The sequence below is a fragment of the Parus major genome, chromosome Z, assembly GCF_001522545.3.
Source record: "Parus major isolate Abel chromosome Z, Parus_major1.1, whole genome shotgun sequence".
NCBI classification, from domain to species: domain Eukaryota; kingdom Metazoa; phylum Chordata; class Aves; order Passeriformes; family Paridae; genus Parus; species Parus major.
Window position 1 is genome coordinate 67,560,680 of NC_031799.1, and position 19,085 is coordinate 67,579,764.

The 19,085-nt window shown below is 38.3% G+C and overlaps 1 protein-coding gene across 14 annotated transcripts in view; it reads right to left on the minus strand.

Moving 5' to 3' along the window:
• Positions 1 to 248: 248 nt before the first annotated feature.
• The window catches only part of PJA2 (praja ring finger ubiquitin ligase 2), a 31,853-nt gene continuing 13,016 nt past the window's right edge, over positions 249 to 19,085 (minus strand). For 10 of the 14 annotated variants that reach the window (XM_019005295.2, XM_015653397.3, XM_015653396.3 and 7 more), the window contains 7 exons: positions 13,811 to 14,843; positions 9,510 to 9,695; positions 7,834 to 8,019; positions 5,698 to 5,806; positions 2,006 to 2,120; positions 1,601 to 1,716; positions 261 to 413 (listed from right to left, as the gene is read on the minus strand). In XM_019005295.2, the coding sequence (XP_018860840.1) occupies positions 333 to 413; positions 1,601 to 1,716; positions 2,006 to 2,120; positions 5,698 to 5,806; positions 7,834 to 8,019; positions 9,510 to 9,695; positions 13,811 to 14,843 (1,826 nt within the window). In that variant the 3' untranslated portion in view covers positions 261 to 332. Of the gene's footprint in view, positions 414 to 1,600; positions 1,717 to 2,005; positions 2,121 to 5,697; positions 5,807 to 7,833; positions 8,020 to 9,509; positions 9,696 to 13,810; positions 14,844 to 19,085 lie in introns of all 14 variants that reach the window. The other 4 variants (XM_033520411.1, XM_015653389.3, XR_004500453.1 and 1 more) reach the window with 4 other exon arrangements.

Consider the following 19,085-nt stretch of genomic DNA (forward strand, 5'->3'; position numbering starts at 1 on the left):
ATAATGTGAGGCCCTGGCACAGGTTGCCCAGAGAAGCTGTGGATGCCCCAGCCCTGGAAGTGTTCAAGGCCAGGCTGGATGGGACTTGGAGCAACCTGGTCTAGAGGAAGATGTCCCTGGGGGATCCCCTGGGGGGCTGGAGACAGATCATCTTTAGAGTCCCCTCCAACCCAAGCCAATCCTGACAATACATTAATATTTTATACTGAATTGTTTTCACATTATTATTAAAACAAGCAAAATTTACATTTTTATTTTGGTGGCAGATTTTTATTTCTGACCCTAGTCTGAGGGTCCTGTAGCAATGTTAACAGAAGATGCTGATACATCAATCAAATAAAAAATACAGTGTCATCAGCTGCTTCAGGAAGAACAGGTGCAAGCACATGACGACAAACAGGGCATGTTCCCGACTACAAAAAGAGAAAAAAAAAACCCAGGTCATTTGCACAGTTTGCATTCAATTCTACTGAAAAGCTAAAAGTTATTATTTACAAAGTATTTAAGGTCTCTACAACAGCACCACTTCAAACTCAAATTTGACAGCACAGCTATGTGGAGCTGACAGCTAACACAAACTCAGAATAAAGACTTGTTTTGTTTTTACAGCAGCTACACAGAAAATGCAGGTTCTCTCCAAGTTGCTCTTCACAGCATTAATTCTACAGGTGAGACTATTTTTTTTCAGGCAAGAATTAAAAATAAGTCAGGTACAGCCCAAATCTAAAAGGAAGTATTTTGTCCTAGTTTTCAACAATAGCAGTTTATGGTGACAACAGAAAAAAAGCACATGATGTGTAAAACAAGAAAAATAAATACGGTAATCAACATTATCAAGGTAAAAAAAATTATAAACCTATCAACCCACCTTGCTAGAGGTGTTCTGATAGGACCCTCATGGTACAATCAATCATTCTCTTATACTCTTGAGAAAATTGTGTTACACTGTGAGCTCATTGGGAACTACCAAGTCCAGGCTTGCACTGCACACAAAGAAGAGTGCAAGTGCAACTTAAAAAACATACCAGTCCATTAATCATGGGGGTTTTAGTCTAGCTTCAACATAATGCAAGCCTTTTTAAGGCATTTGAAAGGAAATTGATTATAGATCATGAAAATGAAATCTAGTATCATATAAAATTACTACAGGTAATTTTAAAACAGTTAACCTACAAGCATTTCAGTATTTCCCCTGCCAGCCTCAGCTGTCACCATAAACAGGCCTGACATTGTGGTAAGCCAGAGCAAACCCTTTGCATTTCTCAGAGAAAATGATTCCATGGTGTTTACTTCAAGGTAGGAATATAGTAAAGAAAGCTTTTCTTGTATCTAAACAAGTTACAACTCAGCCATGTTTTTCATTCTTAGTAAAGGAAAACATGTTTTCTGTTACAGAAATATTCCCTCTATTAAAGAAATTGCCCTTCAAGTGAGTACGAATATACATTTCTTTCAACACTTGGATTTGGTTCCATAATGCATAAACTCACCAGCCAGTTATTTTTCTCACATTTTCAAAGAGGTAAAGTTGTTCTTCCCAGGAAAATATACAAAACACACAACTCCCCCACAGATCCCCTACCAATCGTGTAGTACTTACTCTCTGTAACCAAAGAGTTACACAAGGTTTGTGAAACAAATGATGACAGGGTAGCTCTGTTATGATTTCACCTTCCACAAAATCACAGCAACAGATAGTACAACACTGCTCTTGACCTAAAGCCATGATGAAGAAAAAACATTACTACCTTGTTTTACATCTAAGATGAACTCAAATTAAAATATATATATTATCAACAGTATCACCAATGATTGAAAAGTACAGTCACAGTAACACCAATAAAGATTAGTTTTCCAAATGGATCAAAATTATACTCAGATTCAAAAGATCTGAAGACAGAATGATGCAGTAAGTATACCTAAATAATGCATCTATAGTATTAGAGAAAATTGAACTTGTTCTTACAGATTTTGGGGAAATTACTTTTTCATTATTTTTCCATACCATTGTAGTCACCTGTGACAACAATCTGTGGCAGACAATCTATGGTTTCTTTCGTAGCTGGTGGATGAGTCTGCTCAACATCAAATGTAAGAGACTCCAACTGTGCCAGAGCAGTCTGAAAGGGGTAAGAAGAGATCAAGTTCTCTTACTCACAAATTTAACACTTCATGCAAAACAAACAAAAAAGCAAGAAAAGGAATCCAATTCTAGCAGTAGTATTTTTTTAAATGGAAGGTATGTCTAGCAAACTAACCATAACACCATTTTTTTTTTTATAATGAATGAGATGAAACAATGCCGAAACAGCAACGCCTTGCTTTTAAAGCATTCTTAAGAGTATGAGGACAGAGTCACAACTTTATCTACAATGAACATTCGCTAATTTTATAAAGTTACAGAAAAGACAGCAAATTGAAAATGTAATAAAGCTTGCCAATCTAAAACTGTCCTTTCATTTTACTTCTGAAAGTAAGTGCCTCATCACTCTGTTTCCTGGCTTCAACTGTTGAATTACAAAAAATATTAAGTTCCTTGCCTACATTAACAGTGTAAACTTCAAGAAATAAAAAAAAACCAAGATCCATGTAGATATTTCTAATCTTAAAACAAACAAAATGCTCTGAAGTAACCTTTCTTTAAACTCAAATTTTTTACCATATAAAATCTTTAAGACTACAAGTCTACACCACATTTGCTGCACTTATTTGCTGTGTACATCATACATTCAACCATGTAAGACACTGAAAGGATATCCAGTAGAAAAAGAAGATTAAAATCACAGAACTCAGAATATTTGGTTATATTTGCTGAGAAATGCACTACCTGTTTGAACAGCAAACAAACTGAAACTGAAGGACCAAGAACATAGAAGCACTGGGTTCACACCCTGCATGAAATAGTCACATTCTTTAAGTACAACTACTTACTGATCTAATCAGCTTAAAAATTATTTACTTTGTTGGCCATAAAACTCTTAGTAAGAAGTAATGTTGGGAATACACTGAACTAAAAACCTCCATATACTAGAGAAACACTGGATTATACAGAAACCTCTTCACAGGTTTAACCTCCTCTTAAACTTTCCCTGAAGTTACTACAGCTGCAACCTGGAAACATGCCTGGACTTGGATCACAGTGACAAGGTAGCTAAAGCTACCACACTACCACAGATCTAAGCAAGCAGTTTCATACCTACAGTCAAACCCTTATGGCAGTGAGAGATCAGCATGAGGTAAGAAATATTTGCAGCTCCTACTGCTACATGTATTCTTATCTAGAAATATGTCAGTTTAAGGGAAAACCTGGGGTTATCCCTAGTGCAGTGTGCAAATTCCCCTACAAAACAGGAACACTGCTCCAATTTTACAGATAATACCCATCAAATTCTGGTACAGCAGACAATACTACCTTAATAACATTTAGATTATTTTAGTATTTGTATTTGGTTTTTGCTCCAACTGCAGTGGTCTGAGAATCAACTGTAGGTAAAAATACTATGCTTAATCAGTAACTACTACACATGGAAAAACTAGGTAAGATCCCAGGGATACAGAAGGTTGCAATATTACTTACATGTCAAATTTCTGTTTATATCCAGCATGAGTATTCAAACAAGCATCTAATACTTTTCATTACCTCAAAACTCCAAAGTCACAATTATTTGGGATAGATCTCTCCCACTCCCTCACCTCCAATTAACATACACTTGAATTTTGGATGCTTTATTGTGTCACATAGCTTTCAAGTATTTCAAAACAACAGTAAATTATTTTGCTCATATTTTCTGAACAATTTTAGTAACTATTTCACACTGGAAAAATATGTACTCTATATTCTTCTTGAGATTTGAAGGGAATATTTGGAATTCTCACTCAAAACCTCTGTTGTCCATGTAGTCACAGTCCATACAACCCCTCCTTTTATAACTCAGTTACCACTTTCTGCTGCCTAATCCCAAATATGCCAGACTTCTATGCCCACCATAAAGTTTCACACCCTTATGTGCTACTATCAGGCACAAGTGCTACATGAAAGAATTGGCTTTTCTGCATTTGCAGTGCCCTGTATGACAGGTACCTCTGCAGTCATCCTAATGGTATTCAGTGACTCTGTTCCTGGTGACACAAACATAATTACAGCATCTCCTCAGCCAGCCATGCACATAATCACCAAGGATTACCTTTCTACAGGTCATTCTGACAGGACTGCACACATTTCTTCTAACAGAGTGGCAAATGTTACAGAGGAATGAGAAAGAAAAACTTAAGAGTCATAATAAACTCAGTCTCCTCTTAAAGTGTTAATGTGCAGATAAAAGAGATGGGATTAGTTTCCTCTCTCTACACAGACCCTCTTGCTTTGGTGCAAAGCAAGAGGTCAACTGTTTTTGCAGTTCTGTTTTTTTTTTTTTTTTTGATGAAGTGAGAAACAGCAGCTATAAAAGAGAAAAAATTTTCTCTATACAGCTTCAAAATACTGCTTTTACAATAAGGATATCAAAAGACCTTCTCCACATTAATGAAGTATCTCTAAATAAGTAATGCTAACAAGATCCTACACAGCTGGAGAAGGCCCTGTGATACTTGATCATGAATAATGACCTCCCATCATCCCATGATGATCTACCTCAGGGGATGTCAAAACCTGGAAACTGCATGACTGCCAACTTAAGGGAACGGCCCTTCCACTGCCTCGAAAAAGACCTGGGAAGCTTATTCAGGAAATCATAGACTTTGCATATATCCATGGAAAAAAAAAAAACATTATCTATGATTGTTCCACTGTCTTCCAGCTTTAGAGAGTATTTCAAAGTGCCCTTGGTATTTTGCCTGCAAGCACACGATGACATACAGCCTGCCCTGTTCACCCCTTCAAAGTAGCTGCTAGCAGCCAAACTACCCCTTGCCACCCTATACTTAGGTCACCCACAAAGCATTCAGTTCAGCTGTTGTAATACCATATTATATGTCTACACATCATTTAACTCTTATTTTGAAAAATACTCTGCAGGGGAGATTTCTACCAGTGCAAGAATTGTTGCACTACATCAAAGCGGATTTCAGCTAGCTCTATATTCGCTCTGACGTTGACCAACCTGAAGTAATAAACAAAAGACAAAGATCATTACCATGCTGGTTCTTGATATGCTCTGGTCTATTCAAAATTAGAGAGGTGAAAAGGGATAGAACAAAGTAAAGACAAAAGGCATTTTTTTCTTTCAGATGGTATATTTTCCTGATTGTGTTTTTTTGTTTGTTTGTTATTGGGTGGGGTTTTTTAAAACTTTTTTTTGTTAAAATTTAAAACACATAGAGTCAAGAAGTCAAACATAGGAAAGTCTTCTACGGATAAATGAAAGTTTGAGAAATCCAAATGTACTCTTGCAGAAGAAAAAAAAAAAGCTAGGACAATTCACAGGCATAGATTCAAGTATAAGTTTTTTTGTTATGTAGAGAATTTGGCAAAATTGTTTGAAATTAAATGGTGTATCTTTATACTCGTAGAATAGTACATCCTTTAAAAGAACTTCCAAGATGTATTTTCATGTTTGCAGACACAAAAGTTCAAGCTAACACAGGAAAGTATTTTTTCCCTTTCTCTTCTGATTTTCAGATTAAGTTGAAAAAGGATTCAACTATAAATCTTTGTGTCACAACTTCACTGATATAAGACCATCAATAATACTTTAATACCTCCACAGCTTCTAAGCGTCCCTCTAGTGCCATAAATGTGAGAAATTGAGGTTCCATGTAAGGAATGGCTTGAGCAAGTCCTAGGCCATCACCAAACTCATCAAGTAGTCTGAAAAATATGGGTTAAGAAACATGGTCTTATTTTCAAAATAAATAGCTACAACACAAAGTCTGCATATAGCAAATTATTGCACATCACCTGTTAAAAACAGCCAGATACCCAGCCAGCTGATCTCTCCTTCCCCTATCTCAAATGAACATGTAAATAAGATTAAAAGCTCATGGGCCAAGAAAAAGGGCCATGAGTCATCCATCACCACCACAGGCAAAACAGACTCAATTCAGGAAAAGCCTTAATCTAATTGAAAGGTTGAACCATATGATCTTCTGAGTTTGCTTTCAAGTTAGACTGCTCTATGATTCTATGAATTTATTGCCAACAAAAATGGATTTGAATGGTGTGAAACAAAGACAAAAACTAAAACACCTTTCCCTTAGCCATCCCTTCATTTCCAGGCTCAACCTCACTCCTGCATCCTTGAGCCCTTTAAGCTCCTCTATCCCAAGCAGGGCAGAGAGGAAGGAAGAAGAGTTGTGGTCTGTCCATGGGCAGTTTCTCCTCATGGTGTTTTTCCCTGCTCCTGCATGGTTTTTGCACACAAGCTGCAGTCCCTCACCAACTCCTCCAGCACAGGTTCTCTCCAGACACAGTTCCTTCAGCATCTGTTCCACCATGGTCTTCTCCAGCACCTAGGGCACTTCCTCCCCCTTCTTTCCTAACCTTGGTGTCTGTAAGGTTGCTTCTCTCACATCATCCTCATTTCTGTCTCACACGCTGCTTGCTGTTCAGCATTTTTTATCCATTCTTAGTACTTTCTCAGAGTCCCCACCCCGTGGTGGGTCCACTAGAGCCAGCTGGAACTAGCTGCGTCCCACATGGGGCAGCCCCAGCCTCTCAGAGGCAGTTCTGCAGCTCCCTACTCCAGGTCCCAGCACAGTGGTACCACACTGCCACAGTATTTACTTCAGAACATTGTGAAAGGGCATAAGTTCAGCTGATGTTTCATATGTACTCTATTAAGGTTGTTTTACAACAATCTGATTTTGATTACATCACATGTCACAGTTCATGGCTCGGTAGCTCCTCTGAGTTCTCTTTTAGAAATTCAGAAATCAAATCTTAGAACAGGCACAAGTGAAATGATGTTCAGGTCTGCATATGCTCAGCAGACAAAACTTAACTGACCATCAACATCTTTGTTCCTGGTTTTAGTAACTAGGAAGCTTACTAAGGCTAACCTCCAACACTTAAAACACAGCTTCTGTCCGTATCACACAATTCCACTGCTAGCTTACGGCCTGATAGTGTAAGAACATGCCTTGCTTCTCGTTTGGACTCTCATGCATTAGTCCCTTTTATGCTTTTCCACAATATAACTTCACAAGGAGAAAACAACCGCGTTGGTACGTCTGCACTCGACTTTATATTTTAATATCCAGAAGGGAGCAAGTGTTATGTCTCTCACTGGAAAACCTTTTGTCTATCACTTTCTAAAACAAACACATTATACCGTTATACAGTATACTATTTTGAATGTGGCTCCAATAATTTTATTCCTGGTATTTGCAGCATTTTTACAATAAATTGATTGCAATATCCTTCAGTAATCTAATGACAGAAAATGGAGTGAAGCATTCAAAATTATGATAATATTAGGTAAATGCACAGCATTTCAAAGAGAAATAAAATAGATTTATAATGACTAATTTACACCAGTTTCAAAGGAGGAAAAGACCAATTATAAAATAGGACTGACTTGAATGCTGATTACATTTATATTGCCTTATTTTTGTTACACTTCTACTTGAAAATTTAATTTAAAAATAGACACATACTTTGCATATTTAGGGCACCAAAATTTTCTCAAATCACAGCCTGATTTAGCAAATCTATTCCCTTTTCTCTCATTAGAAGATATATGGAACTTGAAATACCTTAAACTTTAAAACTGAGATTATTAGTCCTTGAAGCAACTGCATACTCATAGCCATTAGTACTTTCAACATCTTACATAGAAAATGAAACAGTAACTACAACGCCTCTGAAATTAAAGCAGACAACTATCAAATGCATACCTCCATTCCACATCCAGGTCTTCACTCACGCTGGAGTCATCCTCAAGGTTATTATTCCCATCCAACAAGAAGAATCCAAGGTGCACAAAATCGCTAAGTGTATCGTTTTCCTCATCACTGCTACTTTCTACTTCTTCTCGATACTGTAACCAAGGAATTTCACCTTCCTCCAAGAATGTCTGCTCCCTTTATATTAATAAATGAAAAGCTAAAACTAAAAAGCTAAGAGAATTAACAAACACATAAGCAACAAAACATAAACAAAAGCCACACATAACACAAAGACTAAACAGTCATGTTTCCCAGACCCTAGAGTCACAGATTAGAAATTTAGCATTTGCCATAAAATTCAAGAAATTCCCAGTGTATCAGTTCCAGACTCAGAATTTAGTAACACCCATGATTCTGTGGCAAAGTTTTGGCTAAGGGCCAAAGCCAGCAGTATAGTAAGGAGTTTGCTTTGAATTTTCCCTAGTACAGCCAGCATCCCTGCCAAGGCTAATAGATTTGGTACTAAACATTTTCTTATTTATCTACAAGTTCCTAAAGGCATTAAGGAAAAAAGATCTTGACATCCCAGGGCAGCCTCCATGGCAAAGCTTGGCCTGAATGAAAGGTGAAGACATACTACTTGCAAGAGAAGCTATCTTGCAAGATAAGGCCTCCTCTCATTCCTGGACATTTTAGAGGAGCACAAGTCACCTGGATGCAGTCATGGAGCTGTGTAGCCTACTTCCCTTACAAAAGGGAAAATAAACAGAAATTATGTTAAAGATACATACATTTTCATACTGTTCATATCAAAGAAAGTTACAAAGCACACAGCTCCATTATTGTTGCTCTGAAAGAGATGAGTTGTCAAAGTTTTCATGAAATCACAGTAGTTCTCCAACACCCAAGCATGTGGAGAATACTAAAAAAGCATTAACAACAAACTGGACTGCTTGGCAATAGGTACTATGTACCTAGGAGTGGAAGAACCTGAAAGAACACTTAGGTGTGGCCTTTGCTTTATAAAGATCCAAACTAAAGTCAGTATTAGATGCTTAGAAAAAAGACAAGCACATTCTTCTTAGCTGTATATTGCTACTAATTTTGCCCTATAGCAAAGGCAGCTCCCTTTAGTTTATAAAATACTGAATGACTGGAAAAATAAGGTAAGTTTAAAGTTACTAGCAAGAAGTTTAAAGCAAGTAATTCAAGTTCACTTTAATCACTGATAGGACTGCAGAAAATAAGGAACAGCAATGGAATAGGAGAAGCAATAAAGCAGAGAAATAAAGAAGATCTTTTCAAGGAATCCTAATCTTTTGATACTAAGCAGTATCAAAAGATACTTATGTAATATGTGTATCTTAACAATTAACTTGCCTAACTGGCTTTTTAAAGTCAATACATTAAATCTATTAATCATATTGACACTTCATCTCAATGCACTTTCACAGTTTCTGTATTTTTCATTACACAGAACTGCTTTCACGAAATGCCATATTTTCCCTGATTTGAAATGCATACAACTACTCAGATTATTGTGATGTAGGCAAATGATTGCTGCTAGTATGGTAACTGTTTTCAGATATTATTCTTTCTGAATAATATGTGTTATTCTATGTGAGTACCTGACTACTGACAAAGCCAGAAGCTATAGGAGGTGAGCTAATAAAATAAAGGCATACCCTTCTTGGAAGCAGAAGTCTATGCTCTCCTCTTTCACACCACCGCTGCTCCTCTGCACACCAGGGTCATGCTCCTCCCTGCACGACACAGTCTCCCAGCTTTCATCACTTGAGGACTGCTCTTTTTCCACAGCAGTAAAATAGGAAGGCACAGATGTAGACCATTCTCCGTCACTGCACTCTGAGCTGCAATTTAAACAAGGTAATAGAGTATGAATTCAAACACTGCTTTAGGGGAAAGAAAACAATTTCCTACTTTTCTACCAACACTGCCCTCAATATAGGCATTTTATTTTCAAAGAGAAATTAATCCTGTGCTATCTAAAGATGCATTACAAATCAAGAGTATATAGAGTTGATTAAAAAAAAAAATCAGTCTGTAAGAAAGAATTCAAAAATTATACTGATCCTACTTTGCAAAAATATTTGTTCTTCCCTTGCCACATATGTGGAGTACAGGAAACAACTCAAGAACAGAAAGCAAACTCTCTATACACATCTTTCTCCCAGATTACAAAAACGGTAGCAGTGGCACTGCTTGATTAACAAATAATAATCAATGTCAGCCTTACCTCTCAGTCAAACAAATTTAAAGTAAAAGCTCTCAGAACATATAAACTATATAGAATTACTTTTTTAAACACAAAAAAGTATAATGGATGACTTACTGCAAACTATTTGATTCACTAACCCAAACAAGATTAATGGCAGGGAGTTTTGAAAAGACAATTTGTTCAGGCACTACATAGAAAAGGGCAGTAAATAAGCTTTGGGCAGCTTAAACAAAACAGTGCTAGCAGTCTTAGGAAGGATGAAGTACTGCTACCATTGGTAATGGCACTTTGACAATTCACTCATTACAGTAAGTTACTGAAATTCAAAATATGATCAACTGGCTATGTCACTTCAAAAAGTTAAAGAAAACATACATGCAAACAGGCAACATGTTTATTAGACCTCATTTTATAAAGCAATCCACAACACCCACAGCATAGTTTTCTAATCTGCTAAACCTAGTATGTTTAAGTATATTGTTACCTCCCCAACAACAAACCCACTAATTTCCTTTCTTTATCAAATATTACAAATACATGCCAATAGAACTTTCAATTTAATGAATTTAAGTGATTTTGAAAAACTGCATAGTATACACTGCAAGTTTTACAAGAATAAATAAGTTTAAGACACAGATTATATATAAGCATTTTAATTAGAGGCAAGAATAAATTTTTCTATCACAATTTTGATGACTAAGAAAAGTGATGGAAATGAGAATATTCATTAATTTTGGGCTATTTTAATGGATTACTTTAAAATAGAAATCATATCTATTATGAAATTCTGATTGTAGTCTAATGGATCTCATATGACACCATCTAACGTTGAATACTGACTTTTTTTAATCTTTTGTTCTGTTTGGTTCTTGATTCTTTGGTTTTGGGTTGAGAGTTTTGTTTGGTTTGGAATATGGTTTGGTTTTATGTTGTTTGATCAGGTTTTTTAATATATATTTTAAAATTTCATCTTACATACTCTAAGACTACCTGAAATACTCAGATCTTTGTTTTAGTTGTCTCTATTTTACAATTGAAGAAAGACTTCCAATACACTTTAAAATACTCCTTCTTTGGTTTTAGTCAAACTTGTTCTCTTTAATGTTTATACAAAAACACTAACTCAAACCAGGAAAGGATATACCTAAAGTTGCTAACTCTAAACAGCTGAAGAACATTAAATATTTCAGAACACAGAGTTAACTGTGCTCAATTCTGCACAGGTACAGAAAATTACTGAATGGTTAGAGAGGGAATTACAGACTTGCCACTTGCTAGAAGCATAGCACATGAACACAGCATCTGCATGTAGACTTGCTGCTAGCATTCTCTCCCCTGGCTGAACCTCCTCCTAGCCTGTACCTGCTATATAGTGCAAAATTAAATGGATGGAGGTAATGGATATGACCCTCCTCTCTCCACCCCTGCCCTGGGACCTTTCACCATCCTTCCAACTTAGAACATACATGGTTCTAACGAACATGCAAGACTTTCTCCTTCCCACACAGCTTCAACATGTTAACACCGTAATAGCTGTGCACATCCTTGAAGAGAACTGTGAGGTGGAGGCCCACACTGCAGCAACCAAAAGGTGAATTTCTCTCTGGGTTGGCAATAAGCTAAAACTCAACTGAAAGGAGTAGTTTAACACGTATGTCAAATCCACATTTTATGCAGTTCTGTATGAACACAAAATATGGTTTAAATCTTTAAACATAAAACTTCACCTTTCAAGAGTGAATGTATTACTCCTTTGTACAGACTAATCATTGACAATTTATTTCACAAACAAGTATTTTTAGGTTTTAGAACATAACTTATGGGGATTCTAAGTCAAAAACACATGATTCCTGTTTACTAGTTCAGCTACTGTTATCATCAAGAACATTTCAAATAATCCATGTTTTTTTGTTATGCTGTAATAACCCATCACTATGGATCATGGAAGCCGGTGCTACAACTGGAGAATACATTACACTTCCTTCATGCCATTTTAATCTTCTAGCAGCAGTATTTAAAAAATGGAAAAGAGACTAAACACTAACAAAAATTCTTGAGAAATAAACCTTACAAAGAAGTGAAGGATTCATTTGCAAGTACCTTTATTAAGAATCACAGAATTGCCAGGGTTGGAAGGGACCTTTGAAGATCATTGAGTCAAACCCCACTGCCATCCTGCATTCCAGCCTGGAGCAGGTGACACAAGGGTCCCAAGTGGGTTTGGAACTTCTTCAGAGAGGGAATGAGCTTCCTGGGCTACCTGTTTCAGTGCTCTGCCACCCTCAGCCTAAAGTTCTTCTTGTTGTGGTAGAACTTCTTGTGTTTTAGTTTATAGCCATTGCTCCTTGTCCCGTCACTGAGCATCACTGAGGGGAATCTGGCACTATCCTCCTGGCACCCGCCTTGGAGATATTTGCATTAGTTAGATCCCCTCTCAGTCTTCTCCAGACTAAACAGGCCCAGATCCCACCTCTCCTCATAAGAGAGATGCCACAGACCTCTCATCATCTCTGTGACTTTCACTGGACCCTCTTCAGTAATTCCTTAACTTTCTCCAACTGTGGAAACCAAAAATGAACACAACACCTGAAATGTACCTCGCTAGAGCAAAAACTGGGGCAGGATCACCTCCCTGACCTGCTGGCCACATTCTTCCTGATGTACCCCAGGAAGAATGCATCCCACTGTCTCTCCTGGCCCCCAAGGCACACACAACCAGCTCAAGGTCAACTTGTCACGAAGCAGCATCCCAAGGTCCCACAGCAGAGCTGCTCTGCAGTGGGCAAGCCCCCAGCCTGTGCTGCCACTGGACATTATCCCCCCACCAAGTGCAGGACCCTATACCTATACCTATAATTAAAAAAAAAGGCACTAAATCTACTATCCCATTTTAAAATGCATTTTGTTCTCTCATAGTTGCAACTCTGCAACATTTTAAAGACAAGATTTTATGCTAATTAGTTTTCATGCTTTTCTCTCTACAAAAACATAGGAAACACAATCTGCTAAGCAGGTTAGCTTATAAATGGCAAGCACATGCACAAGAAAGCCTCATCTACATCCAGAAGACACGTCTTGTAAAGAATGCCATGGTAACAGAATCAATAAGATGAAAGCAAACTTGAAGAAAAAAAAACAACTTTGTCTTTTGGTTGAAGAGCTCAAAGCAGGAGGAACCTGAATACTACTTCTCATGTCAAGGTTGGAGCAATTTGCAAATCCAAAACTGTAATAATTAATAGCTATTTTGGAAACACCTAGTAGTCTGAAGAATTTCTATTAAAAAGGGACTATAAGCAACCCTATCAAGTTATTCTTCAAATATTACAAGGAAGAACAATTTCTTTCAAAAGGCTGGAATCTTTTTGGAGACAAGAACATAAATAGGCTGCCATTAAGAATATTGAGATTTGGTAGCAAAAAACCAAATTCTGAAGAGTAAGCCAAGAAGGAAACTTATAAAGCTGAACAAGGCTTTCTGTTGTAACCTCCAATCTACTTAGTAAAAATGAAATGAAAATAAACAAATAATATTCCTCAGTGATAAGGTGCTCTGACTGCAGACAAAGGCTTTTTACATTTCCAGAAGAGTGAAGGATAACTGAAAGGAAAAGTTGCTATCTTGTTACCTGATCATATCTGGAAATGCCTCAAGTTTTTATGTCTCAATTGCTAACATATTGTTCAGTTTTGCACATCATTTACACAAGATTCAACACTAGAACAGATATAAAACTAGAATTTTACCTGTCTTCATCTTCGTGGGACATTAAGTAACGTGTGTTGCGGTCTTCCAATTCATTCCAAAAAGCACTGTCACTTAGAACACTGTTTTGCTGTCGAGCTACTGCATTTCTTCTTAAGTCTATTTCCATGTCCTTTTGATGACTGTGCATTCTTGAGAGAAAGAACACACCAGAACTAATCTCATCTTTGCCATCTCTCAAGGGACACTCAGGATGGCATTGCTGGACATCAGCAATTCCACTTCTCCAGGAATCACTTTCCTCTTCATTATCACTAGGGAGATGATTTTCTCTTTCCAGTTCTTTTGCAATATTTTGTTTTCTAATTTTAGGTCTCACAACTAGCTCAGAAGAATTTTCTTGGTCAGTCTCTCCATCACTGATATTTAATACATCAGCAACTGGTATGGGGGTTCCAATTCCAACATCCACTATATGTGTTGCCTGTTGTGTTTCGTAACTGTCACCACTCATGCTAATTTTTGGTATAGCTTCATCTTCAGCAGATTTAAGTGTCCTATTGTTTGGACATGCCAAAGGAATTGGTCCTGGTTCTTCACAACTTTCTCTATAAACACTGTGGTTGAAAGCAGACAGTCGGGACTGTATGTCATTAAGAGACTCAACCTCTTTTTCACACTGAGAAAGTATGTTATCTAGTCTTCCCTGAATTAGACCTGCTGCTTCTCTTATCCAAGAATATTTGTCTAGAGCATCCTCTTCCTCTCCATCACTGCTATCTGGCTCATAGGAGTCAATGTTTACAAAACCAATTCCATTTTTACCATTCAAATCATTATGCCTTCCAGATGTGTATTCTGCAAGGTCCTCGGGATTTTCATAAGGATTCATCAAGTCTCGTGAGATTTGGCTGTCTTCTAGGCCATAACAGAATACAGAAAACGGTGATGTGGTCACTTCAGAAGTTTGGCTTGATGCACTTTGGCAAACAGGTTCTCTAGCATCCTTTGACAAAGGCTCATCTAATAAATCAGCAGAAACTTGGACCAGTGGACTGGAATCTTCAGAGAAAGCTGTAAGAAACAATGCACTGGAATAATCAAAACCAACAGAAAAATCCTTGTCTACAACAACTGCTCATTAAAAAGAAGGGATAATTTTCTAGGACTGCAGTGCAAAGAGATTCATCAGAAGTCAGTCATTCTTCAATAATGCATTTACTTTCTCATTTATACAAACTAAGCCTATAAAAATAGATCTAAACTATTTAATTCCAGCTACAGATATGATAGGGAAAAAAGTATTAAAGGAACACATACACAGGGAGAATTTTTACATTGTTTATATAAAAGAGAATTATAAGATAACATGAAAACTAAAAACATTTCTCTCCATATTGGACTATCCATTCATTAACTGGCTAAATTGTGCCTTCTGCCACACTCAGATAAAGCCACTTATTGCTACTATTAATTACATACTTAAAGAACTACATTTTGTACCTGCACCTTTGAGTGCAACTCCTCATAAGAAGAAAATAGCAGGGTTGAATGGGATATTACAGTTAATAGTTGCTTCATCACAAATGTGTTTTAGTTGTATTACACTTGAACACCTCTTGCAGAAAGGGAGCATAAATATCAAATCTAGCAGCAAGAGTTAAAGAAGATAAAAACATATATAGTACTGCTACTACAAAATCAATCCTTTGTTCAAGTAATTTTTAAACTCCTAACCAAGGCAACAGTCCAAACTATTTTGTCCAAAATCTCATCTAAATCGTTAGAAAAGGCTCCATTACTAGGTCAGTGAATTCCTGGCACTGGAATCTTATGAGAGCTATACCCCTCAGCACTAGGAGTCTGGCTGCCAGGAAATATATCTGTATCTAACTAGAATCTTGAACCTCCTCTACAAAATTGCTGCAAGCCAATGTTCATTGGCAAGCCTCTCTAGAGATCATCCAGTCTATTCCTCTTGCTCAATCGGAGTCACACATAGCAAGTTACCAAGGATCTAATCCTTTATTAATTATTATTAATTACTCAAATATATTTAATATTGCCAATAATATCTACTCCTACCCATCTTCTACAGTTTCTTAGGTTACTAAAGCACCTGGGTGGTAACTCCATGTTACAGGTACTAAAGGGGCCAACTAGGAAAGGTGCCATCCTTGATTTATTGCTTGGTAACAGAGGATCTCATGATCCAAGTGGATGCTGGTGACTATCCCGGCCACAGTGAATGTGAAGTGATCAAGTTTAAAGCCTCTGGTGACAGAAGGAAAAGTAAAAACTTCAACTCTGGACATGAGCAGACTTCAGGCTGCTCAGGGACGTAGTTAATGAGAGTGCAGGAAAATGCTTTGGAAGATGCTGGGTTCAGTGCTGGTCACTTTTTAAAGACCACATCCCAAGGACACAGGAAAAGGCAATTCCAAAAATGCTGGAAGTCAAGCAAGTGAGGCAGAAGGCTAGAATGGATGTTCAAGGATCTTCTTTTGGAGCTAAAGCAAGAAAAGAAGTTGTATGGCCAGTGAAAACAAAGTCAGGTGACATGGGAAGAATACAGAGACTCTGCTGCCACTACAGGGAAAAAAATTCATATGGCCAAAACTCAGTTGGGGATGATGAAGGTCAGAAACGTGGGGAAAAGAAAAAGCTTTAATAAGTATGTCAGTAGCAAAGGCAGCCCACTACAGGATGAGGATGGTCACCTCAGACAGGGATAGAGACAAGGTAGAGATGCTAAATTATTTCTTTGCCCATCTTCAAGACTGGTGAAGAGAGGATGTCCAAGGAAGTCCCAGTGCCCTGAGCTGGAGGACAATGACTATGAGAACAATAATTCCCAGTCAACCCTGAACTTGTACAGGATCTGTTGCTCCTGCTGGATCTCTCTAAGATTATATGGCCTGATAGGATTTATCAGGCTGCTGATGAATACTGCTTCTCATGTCAAGTCATGACTAGTCAACTAGTCAGCTGATGTCACAGCAAGGCCTCGCTAAATGATTTTTGAACAATTCTGGGAATCTGTAGAGGTCCCAGCTGACTGGATGCTGCCTAATACTGTCCAAGTTTTCAAGGAGGGCGAAGATTACCCTGGAAAGGCAGGCCTATCAGTCCACTTCAGTGACTGAAAAAAATTGCAGATGACTATTCTAGTGTAGTGAAAACCCTGAAGGAAATGCAGCCATTGGTCACAGCCAGCACAGCTTCATGAGAAGAAAGTCCTGTCTGTCAAACCTAATTTCCTTTTACACCAAGGTATCCCACCAACTGGATCAAGAGAACCAGTTCAGGTAATCTTTATGGATTTTACCATAACTTTTGATACTACCTTGCACAGGATCCTTCTGAACAAAATACCCAGCACACATCTACATAAACACATTATGGGATGGGTAACTGGCTCACAAGTCAGGCACAAAGGGTGACAATGAATGAAGTGAAATCACACTGGTGACCTGTCACTAGTAGGATTCCACAGGGCTCCATCCTCAGTCCTGTGCTCTTCAAGTCTTCATAAACAACTTAAATACAGGACTGACTGCAAAGTACACTAAAAGTTTGCTGATGACACCAAGTCCAGGATGCTGGAGAGCAGCACTGGGGCTCCTGGTTGGTGGCAAGTTGGATCTGAGTCAGCAGTGCCCTGGAAGCCAGGAGGGCAAATCCTGTCCTAGGGGCATCAGGCCCAGCATCACCAGCTGGGCAAGGGAGGGGATTGTCCTGCTCTGCTCTGGGGCAGCCTCACCTCAAGTGCTGGGGCCAGTTTTGGGTGCCACCATGTAAGATATAAAGATATCAGAGAGTATCTAAAGGAGGGCCATGAAGATAGTGAAGAACCAACTGGAGGAAGCCACACAGGAGCAATTGAGGCAACTTGGTCTGTTCATCCTGGAGGAGACTGAGGGGAGATCTCACTGGGGTCTTCAGCATCCCCAGAGAGAAAGGTAAGGGGCAGACACTAATCTCTTCTCTGTGGTGCCTGTCACTACGAGACCCAAAGGAATAGCCTGAAGTTGTGTCAGGGGAGATTTAGGTTGGATATCAGGTAAAGGTTCTTGCCCCAAAGAATGGTTGGGTACTGGAATAAGCTCCCCAGGGAAGTGGTCATAGCACCAGCCTGACCAAGCTCAAGAAGCATTTGGACTCCTGGGCAGACGGAGTGATTCTTGGGCATGTCCTATGCAGGGCTAGGACTTGGACTCAAAGAGCCTTGTGAGTTCCTTCTAACTCAGAAAATATGCAGCATTTTAGGTAGTACCTATCCACAGAAATACAATACCATCTGGGGAAAAATGTAGCCTAGTGGAGACAAAGAAAGTAAGTCAATCCAAAACGGTTCTGTAAGATAAATTCAAAGAGTTGTAATACACACAAACAAATGAAAAGGAAGGGCATTTTGCTATTAGGCTAATTTGCATATAAAGCAACTGTATTAAGAACAGGGAGATAATACACCCTTAAACTGCATATACCTAATGACCCATAAAATAACTGCAAGTTGAAACTGAAACAGGGAATGTGGTAGCATTATACAGAAACAGTAGGAAAATCTCCACTAATGTCCACCCTGCCTTGCAGGAAACAGACCTTTAACTAGATGAAAAATATACAAAGCATGGACAACAGTAAACACACTTCAATTACAAAAGATGAAAACCACCCCAAGATGATCCACATCACATAACAGATTGTTTTTACAAAAACAATTGAATACAAAGCTAAAATAGCACTATGCCATTATCATTTAAAAAGAAAAAAAATTAGAGTAAGAAAGCAGTTTAAGAATAGTCTATACAGGAAAGAGAAAAAAAAAAGTGACCTTGTAAAGCCATAGAATCACTTATGATGGAAAAGGCTACTAAGGTATCAAGTGCATCCATAAATCTGACACTGCAAAGTCCACCATTAGACTATGTATACACATCTATTAGGGACCTCCAGGAACTGGCGGCACTTCCACTTTTCTGGGCAGCCTCTTCCAATGAATGGCAACCCCTGTGGTGAAGATGTTTTCCCTAACAGCCAATTAAAACTCCCCTAGAGCAATCTTGGGCCATTTTCTCTTGTTCCATCACTTGTTATTGGGCAGAAAGAACCACACCCACCTCACTCCAACCTCCTCTCAGGCAGTTGTGGAGAGCAGGAAGGTCTCCCCAAGCCTCCTTTTCTCCAGGCTGAACATCCCCAGCTTCCTCAGCTGCCCTTCGTCTGACTTGTGCTCCAGACCCTTCCCCAGCTCTGTTCCCTTCTCTGCACATATTCCAGCCCCTCAATGTCCTTCCTGAATTGAAGGGCCCA